At 37.9% G+C, this 13,666-nt stretch overlaps 1 protein-coding gene across 1 annotated transcript in view; it reads right to left on the reverse strand.

Annotated features, from left to right (window-relative positions):
• Positions 1-10,230: 10,230 nt before the first annotated feature.
• Positions 10,231-13,666, reverse strand: part of LOC124290668 (bromodomain-containing protein 2-like) — a 29,594-nt gene continuing 26,158 nt past the window's right edge. The window contains 1 exon segment of the mRNA XM_046727462.1: positions 10,231-13,381. Coding sequence (XP_046583418.1) covers positions 13,316-13,381 — 66 coding nt within the window. The 3' untranslated portion in view covers positions 10,231-13,315.

A 13,666-nucleotide genomic window follows, 5' to 3' on the forward strand; every position in this document is an offset into this window, starting at 1 on the left:
CCCTCAGCCCCAGACACTTCAGCAACTCGCACAGGCACTACAGGCAGAGTGGGCTGCGATTAGGCAACACGAGATTCTGAGACTTATTCGTTCGATGCCGAGGCGATGCCGTGCAGTTCTGGATGCCCACGGTGGTCACACGAGGTATTGACTTCAGCGCCACCACACGTCTCCATGTGACACTCAAACTGACTTTCCTCGAGTTGGTGCCAAAGACGGATAAGTCTGCATTCCCAGTGTGCAATTTCGCTATATTTCATTGACTCATAAAGCCTACAAGATGTTTCAAAATAAACATAAAAATACAGTTGAAAATCCTATATGCGTTTCTTTTTTGGGAGAGTATATATATTTACGCACATGCTAAACGACCTTTGGATTTGACTACTTATGGCTAGGAGTGTGTGTGTGGGTGTGTGTGTGTGTGTGAGTGTGTGTGTGTGAGAGAGAGTGTGTGTGTGTGTGTGTGAGACAGAGAGATAAGATTTTATGGAGAAGCATGTACAATGTGAATGACCCCCCTAAAATGTATATACAAATTAAGTGACACCCCCTGCATGCCATGTACGAAATCAAGTACACACACACACCCTCCATAATATTTAAGCATAACGTTTTAGTATGTTGATGTACATAATTGCTGACCTCCCAAATACATGTGTACACAACTGAAGACCCCGCTAGCCCTAAATTATTAACGGTCCCTAACACGATAAATACTAGTACCATGTGTTATTATTACGACCAGTATATGAAAATATAAGAATCAGAAAAAGCTGTCTATAAATATCTGCATGCAAAACGAAGGAAATTAACACAGGTAATAAACAATAAAAATGCCGCATTCTTCTCTGACTTGTAGTTTTGGTCTATAAGGTATGTGAAGGAAGATGACTCGTGATATTGCTGGAATATTGCTAAAAGCGGCGTAAAAACATACTCACTCACTGCAAAAAGAAGATTACACTGAATATTCATTAAACTGAAATATGTACTTCTATTCAGATATAAAAGACAAAAGGTGTTCTGCGACATTTCTTTCTACAACACAATGTCTGTGCCTCTTGTCCACATGCAAAATGAATAATGTCTGAAAGGCTGCCGATGTGGCCCTAAATTTCCAACTCACTCACAAAATGAATCTGTCTGCATGTTTTGTGAGTGAGTAAATATTATATTGCTTAAGTCCAGTGAGCGAAATAGTTTCCAAAGTTTGCTAGCCAGTCGGGCTAGCTATGCCTGAAATTTCCCAGCCCAGAAAATAATTTACTAGCCCGAAATTTGAGTGTAGAAACTAAGCAAAAGATTACAAAAAATAGATGAGAATAAGATAGTGTTGGCATGACACGGGTTTCGTCATTAAGCTGCTAATATGATAAACATTTTTTATCCACTGTAAATATAACGTCAATTTGACAACTAAAAGTTGTCAAATGTTGTCAAACAACTTGGAGTTGTCAACACGGGGGGCAACTTTTTGACAATGCATTTGGGTTGTCATTCACATGGTTGTATATTCAAATTGTTGTCAAGAGATATTCAATTTGAATATATTATATATTCAAAATTGGCAATGGAAAAGATGTCAATTTTAATGCATTTCGATTGTCACAATGACAATGGCATAATATAAACACACAGCCAATGGCATACAATATAAGTATCATACGGTAAGAATGACTACAATTTCAAAATACAATTCATGCATTTAGGAATAAGCATTATCTTGTGAAAACAAACATGAACACTTGTGTGGAGAACAATATCTTTTATTTCTAAACAATCAATCATGTGTACTGTATTTCATTAGTATATGAACAATGTGTGTATATGGTTGTAACCCACATGTATAGATGTGTGTGTGTGCATGCGTGCGTAAATGTATCTGTGTATGCATGTGTGTGTATGTATGTGTATGCACACGTGCGTGCATGTGTGTATGTATGCATGCATGTGTACAATTCATGTATAAGACATGAGACCACCTGAGAAATCAGAAAATAAATATATAAAACCTTTACTTTTGTTTCTCTTTGATGTATTTCTTATGTATTTCCGTAACAACCATATAATGCTATCAATCTGCCGATCAAGGTCAACCAAATACTGTGTTAATGACCTAACACCTTATCAGGCATGGCTTACTGCACAGAAGTGCCACTCAGGGTCACACAAAACAACCATAGGCCACAGGGAAATTTCATCCAGATCAATTAAATGTTATAGGCCACAGAGGGAAGTGCTACAGAGTTACTTAACAACCATGAAACAAACATCATTTCTAAAGAAATATTATTTGGAAATCTCAAGGACATCCTCAGTAATTTCTATCATAAGCAAAAATATCCGATCATGAAAATTGTACTCCTCCTATGTCATGGTAAATCATCAATACCATCAAACATTGAATCGACTTCAAACGTTACCTCTCTATAGACATCTCACAGTACTTTAAATAAAAACATGTTAGAGTTTCGTTGAAATAATTTTCTACTAAACTCTGAACTAGAAAGGCATAGTAATAAACACACAAATGCCATTGCATGTGGTTACTGTCTAGTGTGAGTATGGAACAAATTTCAAGATGTCACAGCATTTCTTAACTTCTACAAAAAGAATGTCTAAAATTACTTTAAAACTAATTATCTAAAAAAACTCATATCTGAAACTCTCGTAATTACTTTCAGGCAACGATATGCAAGCAACATATGGTAGCTCTACAACAATACAAATACATTCACGAACAATGATTCCATTTAAACCCTCTATAATTATAAGTAATAATAACCTCTCCTATCATAAATGCATACCTGCTTTGTGATGTTCGTATAGTTTAAATTTGGATTATTCAAGCAAAACATATCTGAATTGTTGGGGATACCAGGGTCAATTGTAACAATTTCATTGAACACAATGCTTTAGGGTACTGCTAAAGCCCTAAATAAAAAAATGTAAATGCAGCATGTCTAGATTCCCCAGGTTCTAGTCTCCTTGGGCCTCCTTTTCAATCTAAATGGGCTTGTTTGTTACTATCAAAATTATATATATTCAAAGTCTAAGTGTAAGTCTTATCAAACACTATGATATGTATATACAATACTTTACTATATTCAGAGGGGAGTATTTCTAAAATATAACGCATGAGATAGAATATTTAGTTTCACAGTTATGGTCCTTGTGACTATTTCCCAATGTTACAATTGACTCTGGTCTGTTCTAGTTAGCACATTCAATTTCCTGCAATTAGTTTCGAGATCACGGAATTGACTGATTTTTCAACATTCTTGGTTTTAAGTTATTTTTGACCATCAATTTATTGTTGATTTTCAGCAAAATTTTGTCCAAGAAAAAATGGGATTTGCTGAGACCTTGTGCACATTGCAAATTATAGATGTAAAAAACTAAAAGGTAAACCTTGAGGGCATCAATAATATTGTCTGTAGTGTACACTTTCTGTCCCTCAGAAAACACATGGAAAACGCAAACGTCCATGAAGGCTTCTTCTGCAACTCCATCGCAGAGAAGAAGGATGTAATTGCAACCTATAAATGGAAATGAAATACTTGTTCTAGGCCGTGCAAAAGGTGTGCCCTTGTGCCACTTAAGTTAAAGGAATAACATATGTAAAACATATTTATATAAATATTTATCTACTTATAAATATTCATACCATAAATACTTATTTTCGTTTTGGATGAAAAGTACTTGAACACATAATACTGTCTTTACAAACTTATATGATGTAGAACAACGAATTATGGATTAACATCAACTCATATTTGCTCCTATTTTTTAACAATGTAACAATATCCAGTGTAACTCACTTGACAGTCCTTTATAATGAAGGTTTTCGCCTCATCTCTTAGGAGTCCGGGAAGACCCAGGATCACTTTGGCCAGTACTGCATCTGTACAAAGGATAGAGTATAACATAATTGACACTATTACCATAACTAATTGTAGGCATAACTGAACACATGGTTACACAACGAGACTGTTGTATCACCTAATGAAAAATACATCAGGTTTTCAGAAAGCTAAAATCTTTCCATTCACTGTCCAAATTACCTGGAGCATAACATTATCCGTTAAACAAATAAAAAAGTTGTTTATAGATTATATTTTCTGGGACCAACCATTCATTGGGTGTATAGCTATATTTACGCAATAGCGACTGGAACAGGAAAATACCATGCTTACACTTCTTTTCTGTTTCATCAGTTCTTGTAGCCACGTCTTTCATCAAAGCTTTGTCATAATCCTGGACTTTCGATGAATTTCTGATTAGGTTATAGATTCTTTCAGACAACTTTCCCAGTCGAGGGTATTCTGCACAGATCTGAAATCATAAACTATTTTGTGACAACATAACAAAAAAAACCACACTTTTATTTATTTCTTTTAAATTTTGAGTGACTGTTACAAATTATACAATATGAGAGAAAACATGACAAAACATTGGATTAAAAGTTATCGACTTCATGGAATACATGTATATTCATTTTTAAACAAACAAAATCTGAGAAACTTACTCTCGTGCTGCTACCTTCTAAATAGACTTCAGTTGCCAAATGAGTCCATCTTTGAAATAAGACGTCAATGATATCATTATTCTGATAAGACAGAGGATACCTGGAAACAAAAAAAACCCAGTTCTTATTAATGACATTATTGGCTTTACAGATACATTACAATTTGAGATATATCATTGAACAGGAAGTTCTTACTTTAAATTGTACAAGTTAAACATATATAACCAATTTAATTCTGATATCTTACACATAAGGGACGTAACTCTAATGGTATGACTGAGCTAGGGGAGGTAACTCTAATATATTGTCAATCTGTTGTTGAAGGTTGTCAAATTTAAACCCTGTTCCTGAAAATAATGGAATAGAAAATCTATGCGATTAAACTGAACATCTTGACATTCTAAAGCACACGTAAGTACTTAATGTTATTACTCGACAGATATTTGTGTTATATCTGAGGCTATATGGCCAGTTATTCTTCGGAATGTGTGCACAAATTTGTGTGCTGACCAGTTGAGACATTTCTTCATGATTTTCCGTTAATATGGACAATACGAGAATCAGAAACACTGTATTCGTACTCTATAGTTATCTAATGAAAGGATATTGTAAAAGTGTTTTGCATATACTTACTATAACCACTTTTCCAGCTCACTTTGACGCTGCCGACGCGTTACAACTCATTTACTGTGACCTTCGCTGTGAAGGACATTGGAACTGCGCATGCGCTCAATCCGTCAAGTTTGACAACTTTGTGTTGTCAAAGTTTGAGAAAACTCACAATATGACAATGCTTTGACAATAAACTATTGTCAACACATATCCTGTGTAAAACGCGTGTTTAAACTATAAACATGATCGTCAACGCTATCTAAATATCATATCCAATGAATGTTTGTTTTAAAGCAATCAGTTTAAGACTCGCAATGTTGTCACAATAACAACATGGGTTGTCATACTGACAACTCTCAATGTTCAAACTGACAACTTATAATTGTCAAAGCATTAATGACAACGCTAAAATTGTCAAATTGACAACGTTTTATTTACAGTGTCAGGCCAAAGTATTTCATGATTCAAAAGTGTATTAACAAGTTTGAGAGAGTGATATATTTACAAAATGACCCCATGAAAATTCACTTGCCAGTCGGGCCAGTGACTATGGAGATGTACTGGCCCGATTGGATTTTTACTAGACACGGGCTAGCGGGCCAGTGGCTATTTTGCACACTGTGCTAAGCGCCGCATCAGCAATGTTGCAGCTATTCGCGGTGATGGCTACTTATCATATGCGATATTCATTATTGACTGTCTCAGGTAACGTAAAGCGAAAAAGATAAGTTATATAAAAATTGGATGGTACACCATGATATTGCAATATTTAGTGATCTTCACGGAGTTGTTTCTTCTTGCCTCTTCGTGATAATGCAATTAAGTTTTGATGATGTTAAACCCAAACAATTTATTGTAATTCTATGAAAAATTCTTTGAGTGAATGTGCTGTGATGTGGGGGTAGGGGGTTGAACATGTACAAAGTAATTTAGCAGACTGGATTATGTATTGTGATGACACGTTTTGAGATGGTCCACAGATGTACAAGACATTCGCAACAAGGATTGTGACCACCACCAGCATCAATGCGCGCCCAGATGCGACGTCATTTGAAATCTTTTTTAATTACTTTGTTTTACGGATTTATAAATAAAATTATCAGGTCGGTAAAAAGAGTGAATATGGAGTTGTTATTTGCACACTTGACTATATCGTGGTTATGAGTTGTGACGATTTGTGTGATTTTCTTTTGTAAAATATAAAAGTATAGTTCCTGGGAATGTTTGAAAAGTATATTTTGCTAAGTTTTACTTTCTTAATGGCAAAAAAACAAACTGTAAAAACAATTTGTTGACAGTTCTTTGGTGGTTGAGGAAGCCACCTGACATGACGATCGAGATGATCCCACAAGTGTTCGATGTTCTTTTTTTTCTTTTCTTCTTTCGTAATTAACTTTTTATTTCAGAAAGCCCTGTTACAAATAGGAGCTCTTGCCAGGCGTAGCAGGGGCGCCATTGCACAAAAATGAAAGAATGGGCAAACAAACAAAAATTCCCCCCAAAATTAAGGAAAAAACCCGTTCTGAGTATTTTTGGTTCGATGGGGTTCTGTTGAGCAATCTGCTGCCATAGAGGAACGCAATGTCTTGGACGACCCTTTGCAGTGTGTATCGTTGTCATGTGCTGTTGCCAAGGGAACAGTAACATCAAGGACTGAAATGTAGACCGCCATCCCTGTACGCCTGGCCTTTGACATTGCCATTGCCATTTTGATACATACCGCCACGTTTGCCTTGGTCAAGGACAATCTACACTGTCTTCTATTCTCCCTGTCTTGGTAAATGCCTTTTCTGACGAAGGCTTGCATGAGATGACTAGTCGTCTTCTTTGCTTTCAGTGGCCTTGTTGCTGTGCTATATGCATGGATGGATGTTTCTACTGAACCAGGAATACAGGTGAGTGGAATTCCTTGGTCTTATCAGGCTTTTAATGCGCCGATTACCCCCTTGTCTGAAAGCTTCTGTTTGGCAGAGATAACGACAGCTAGCCTCGTCAGTGCTGTCGCCGTAAGCTTTCATGTTGGTGTTTGTGTTCATTTTTCCCCCTCCTCCTAACGGATCGATGTTTTGCCATGTTGGGTGTTCCCCGACTTGGGTCCAGATGCATCGTAACCTCAAGCTTTCTATCCCCTTTCATAATTGGACTTCTTCAATTTTGATCTGCCTGCATCTTTGTGTTGAAAGGTATTATGAGTGGCAAATGAAATAAGGATGCAAGAGTTTGGAACATCATTACTGACACGGATGAAGAAAACATATTCAGGTTAAACGGGACATATGTATTAGGATAGGTCTGTGCGTGCTATTTCTAACCTGGGGTGCTTACCCTCCATTCTTCCAGAGACTGGTGGGACGGGTAACGAAATATTTCCCTCTCCTGGATGGATTGCGCCAAATGTCTTGCCGATAATATTGTACATTGGCACGAGGGATGAAGTACCTCCACTCAACGCAGCACATTGAGCATAAGCAGGATGGCGATAGCAGGCTTGGCACGTTTAAAAAATAACTACATCGACGATCTTGCTTTAATAATCCTCCTGTAATCAGTAAACTCGGCTCTCAGCTTGTATGTACGTGTTTTAAAGACGTTCTTAAAAGGATGAAATAACAAAAACGACCGTGTTGTCATAAAATAAATTTGTTTACAACTGGGCTCACAGTAGTGGTGGTCCGATTAATTGAAATAATCGAAGATTGGTCGCAGTGACTAAACGACCAAGCAATCGATCATGTTTTCTCATAATCGAACACAAACAATTCTGGAACACTTGTTTGCATTAACAATATTTTTCACAAGGTTGGTTTTGTCTGTTACATTTCATGACCACTACAAGCTCGTTCCAAGTCATGGTTGAATTAATCTTCAAGACTCCAAGAAATTAATTTTCCTAACCTACTAGTCATCCTTTAAAGATGTGAAATTTGCCAATGCCTTTTGTGCAATTTGCAAAAACACCAAAGAACTACAGGGTTTTTTCTTTATTTTGTTTGTCCATTAACAAAAATAATCAGGAAAATTTCATAAATGTCGCTAACCAATTATTTTCGATGGTTGATCGGTTGTAATGAACCAATCATCAATTATGAGATTTTGACCAATTCCCAGCACTAGCTCACAGGTAGGAAGAGTCGCTTTCCCGCCTAACGTATGCGTTGTTGTATTAGCAAACATACTGCAATGCACACACACTGTGCTTCTCACAAATATCTAAAAGAATATGGGTCGCATATTTACCTGCTGCGAAGGCGTCAATCACATTGGGGTATAAATATCATAACTGCAGTATGCGCACGTTCTGCCGCAACTTGAACATTGACCATACTGTTATTAGTCAACTTCCAAGAAGGCATGTATAGGTTAAGGTTCGTTCAAGCCCTGGAAAACCGGGAAAGTCCAATGACCATGAAGACTGATTCCTTTGTCTGGCAAGACGCAATCCCATGACCCATACCAAAGAACTGCGCCGGCAATGTAGAGTGGGAGTCTGATTCTCCATCGATACCATCAGGAAGAGGCTGTGGTCTCTCCGGGCAGACGTCCCTTGTTCTAGAAGACACGGGCAGGAGAAAACTGCAACTTGAGGACTGTTGTAGAGTTCATTGGCCTGATGAATGTTGCCTTTTTCTGCACTTTTCCTACGGCCGTTGTCGCGTATGAAGACGTCGCAACAAGGTATGTGGCCAGTAGATGATCCATGCAGCCTTTGGTGGTGGCTCAGTGATGGTGTGGGTGTGAGTTTCGAATGAATGCAAGTTGTATATGATCACAACACTGGGACAGTCAGTGGTCAACGTTATCAACAGGAATGTGTGAGTTTGGTTTTACGCAGATTTAGAAATATGCCAGCAATATCACGGCGAGGGACACCAGAAATGGGCTTCACACAATGTACCCATGTGGGGAATCGATCCCGGACATTCGGCGTGACAAGCAAACGCTTTGACCACTAGGCTACACCAACGCTCCTGTAACACCCTCTTGCCAGTCGTCTGCCCTTGAGCCATCATTGCCCATTTGCAGAACGCCATCGAACATCTTTGGGACTATCTTGGATCCCGTTGTTTAAAATCTGCAGTAATTGGAGGCACACACTATGAAGAATGGCCGATGGTTCCTATGCCGAGAATTCGACGCTTGATTGCCAGTATCAGGAGACTATAGTCTGTTTGTAGTGAAAACGTACCGATGAATTTCACTTTAAACAAGAAAGTAAATCAAATAAAGTGAAATTAAGATTGCGCATCCTCATAATTTTACCTTGCCAATTGAACATATGAACCTCAGAATTTTATTCATCTTAGGATAAAAGTGGTTTAACAAACGATCATAGATTCAAATCGCTATTATTGGTTGTATTACAAGGGGGTAAGCGCAGTAGTTGGAACACTGAAACAAACGTGAAAGTGCGGTACGTGATGAGCGTTAACTTAGACCAACCCTACTTGTTCTCGGTGTTTCATTTACTGTGCATACACCCTTGTAATACAAACCAATAATAACGATTTGATACTATGATAGTTTGTTCAACAACTTTTATCCTAAGTTTAATAAAATTCTGATATTTAAATGTTCAGTTGGCAAGGTAAAATTATGAGGATTCGCAATCTTAATTTCACTTCCTTCGGTTTACTTTCTTGTTTAAAGTGAAATTCATCGGTACGTTTTCACTGCAAACAGACTAAGATGATATGCGTGCGAGGGTTGGCTACACAAGGTACTGATGTGGTTCATACATTCGCAACAGGTCATTTGCGAACCTCATGTAACCATATTGTTGATGTTCGCGTTTTAGAGTATTCCTCCGAACCGCAAGTTACCAATGATAATGTGTTGTTATTATTCTAACCACGGTAAAATATGTGAGTTATTATTTTATGTGGAATTTAATTTTCATAGATGATATAACATGAGGGTTTTTTTTATTACTATGTAAAAAAAGATTGGTGCTTCATTAATGCTAATGTCTATATTAGATGATTGCAGAGAAGACTGTAGAAATATAGTTTAATGTTATACAGTCAAACTAGGTATTTATGGCATAGCGCAACTATTCAAAGAGAGAAAATAAGCCAACAAAGAGCAAGTAATACTGACAATGATGTTTTATTGAGCTGTACACAATAGGTAACAAAAATATAACTGTGCAGTACAGGTGGGTCCCCTCCATGCAGGCCCGTTTCTCTGTCCGTCCATACTATGAAGAAACACTCAACAGCAATAGTTAAATAATCATTAAATACACCTGATGGACAATAGCTTCTCTCTCTCTTTCTCTCACACAGCAACTTTCTTTGTGATCTCTTCTCAGTCTGGCTGGCACATGGTCGTGTCACAAGCAACATTCAGCCATATTGGTGCTAGCACATACAGAGTTATGTCCCCTATTTGAAGTGGAAATGGAACAAATGCTTACTTGTAAACATACAGATTTACATTCACAGAATACTATAGTGGCTATGGCAAGACTGTACAGCTAAAAACTTCCACTGTTTATCAATTTGACCATGTTTTACTCAACTGAATGCAAGTGGCAATCCCAAATCTACAATGAAGTGTGTATTGCTACTACGGTATAGCTTAATCAGTAAATGCGGAAACAGTAAAGTGAAAAAAGAAGTTACATTCAAGGGGACATAACTCCAAAGGGTAGCATCATCTGGACACTAATCTACAGAACACAAAGTAAAGGCCTACAATATAGATACAATTACTCTCATACTACACAAATAACAAAAGTACAAATCTACAGAAATGTTACAAAATGTGAGTCACTGAAACATGTTTGATGGCATACTCAAGAAGAAAGTATCAGATAATGATCCTGTTGATGACAATGAAACATGTAAGCACCCTATTTTTATGATGAAACGATCAAACCAAGCTGGATTGACAAGATTAAGTACAAAATGATGCCAGCAAATGGCTTTTGATGATAACATGAAAATGTATAGACCTATTTCCGAGATAAGGTGTACAATCGGAGTGCCTTGTCCTCAGTCTTCTACCCATTCATCCATCAGATCACTCCAGATCATACAATATATTAAGCTTGTCAAAAATGTACAGAATACTCCTCACTATGGGCAGATATTCATATCACTAGACATGAATACTTGGAAAGAACACACACATACCTTAGGCTTGAGAAATTGACAGACATAAAGCAAAACTGCCACATTTTCATACTAATTAAACGGTTTAGGACACGGGACAACTGGACACGGGCATTGTCGGCAGTGCAAACTGCCCCGAGATGGAGGCAGTATGTACTCTTTAAGATATTAGGAAAAGGGGGCAAAAGAGAAAACATTTAATACTGCTAGAAAAATGATGACATTAGCACCAACCTGAATGTTATGTGATGTCTGAAGGAAAATAACAGAAAACTGGCTAGTGCATGTCACATCTCAACCAGTATGTTATTACCACCCCCCACCCAAGACATAAAACAATTCCCTTGTTTCTTGAATCTAAGAGCGAGAATTCACCCATCTGACCCATTGTATACCATAGTTCAGAGGTGAATGTGTTACAAGCAAGTATTTCTCAAAGAAATAGCATTTTGCAACCTGAGTAGACAATGAAATGCCAGATAGTATGTAGATATTTCTTATAAGGCCTTCATGTCAAACCAAATGTGTGTTCATTCTTGTTTACAATGTGGATTGGAGAAATGATTATTCCTGTGACTTTGCAGATAATATGAAGCATAATAATAGCCTTTCAAGAAATTCACTTCAAAATAATGAAGCTCATATTTTGTAACATGCTCATACTAAACAGTCTATTTGCTACAATTTATACTATACACTGTGCATAATATATGTGGGGCTCTGGATTCCAGACTATATAAATTTGACTTATTTTTTTAACTTTGCATAAGGGTTGTAACGATACAGTATTGTATTGAGATACAACACATTTACATACAGGCATTTTACAGTGCAACGAATATCAGAAATGTAATATTTCATGATAAAGATCCCAAACCTGTGCTTTGTATCTAACAAAAACTCTTGTGGTGGTGCAATGCATTACGCATTGTACTGCCCCCATTTGCACTAAATATACATTGTAACGAGCCCCCCTGTATTGTTACAGTCCTACTGCACAATATGGATTATGCGGCATTGTGACTAGAACACATTGTGGCTAGCTACTTCAGCTACACTGGGACTGCACATGCACTGGCCATGGCTACACAGCTTGTACAATCTGAGACAGCTGACCTTACCACGCTGACACATTGCAGGTCACATACAGCTGACCAGTTGCCATGGAAACAATGACAACAATCACACAAAGAACACCTGGCATGCACAAACACAATAGACCAGTCCTTGGCCATAGGTAAATCACTAATACTTCACAGTGAACAGTTATTGCTAGAAAGGGCATGAGAATGAATGCCTATATACAACAGGTGATCATTTGAACTTTAAAGTGCTTAGGTTGCAAATGAAGCTGAGCCCCTGTGGAGGAGGATGGACGCCAGCCGGCTTGCATAACATGCTCTGTACAGTTCCTGAGAAATTAATCTGTCTTTACATCCAAGCTGGCAATAGGTCGGATCACCACACCTACATCTTCACATGAACAGCATAACACTGCGCCATTCGTTCTGTGAGGATGGCTTGTTGTGGCATCATTACGACGTGCTCAAGAAACCTTACTCTGACTTTTTAGATGTCAACTGGATCGATGAAATAGAATCACATAACTGGACCCCAACTTACAATCTCAAGCAATAATAAAAACAATCAGGATTCCGTTTCATGTGACCAGGGTCACTTTGCATTGAACATTTTGAAAATTCTGCTTTCACTGAACCTGTCTGAAAATGCAGATATTTCCGCTTTGTTTGTATTGTCACATTTCCTAACAGATTGTCTTTCAGTCAAATCAACTGACGCTTTTCTGTATAAATAGTCTGATATGGAGAAACAAGGCTATGGTGAACCATGTGTATGTCCAGATCTCTGCTCCGACGTCAGAACGAGGATAAACTTTCCCTGATTTTTCAGGTCGTCCTCATTGTGCGAGGCCCGTTGACTGCTTCAAGGTGGGAGGGCTGCCAGCCCTCCTCTCCACCATGAGCTCGGCGCCTGCTGGCACTATCAGAAGGTACTCTCAAGCAAATAGGCAACACGCTCCACAGAGTGGGAGTCACTATAACATTTCCTCAAAGGATGCCATCAGTTCACTCTGTTCGTTCATATCGATACGGTTGGCCAACTGAAATGAAACGTGAGATGCATTGTATGAAAAGCATGATTACAATAATTATCAAGGAAACACCTCATGATGAGCGTTACGGTTAAAATAACTGAATTTGATTTGATTAAATATTCTGAAGTGAATAAGGTTTTACACTGCTGTAGGCAATGTCACTGCGAGACACTAGAAATCAGGCGCCTAGCAAGCCATTTTTTTCGTGTAAGCCCGATAGGTTGCAAAGCTTCATATTTAGATAGTATTGAGCGCTTGCCCAACCTTTTAGCAACAACCATGTGTAAGCCC

Source organism: Haliotis rubra, unplaced genomic scaffold, assembly GCF_003918875.1.
Source record: "Haliotis rubra isolate DU_JTF1 unplaced genomic scaffold, ASM391887v1 Scf470, whole genome shotgun sequence".
NCBI classification, from domain to species: domain Eukaryota; kingdom Metazoa; phylum Mollusca; class Gastropoda; order Lepetellida; family Haliotidae; genus Haliotis; species Haliotis rubra.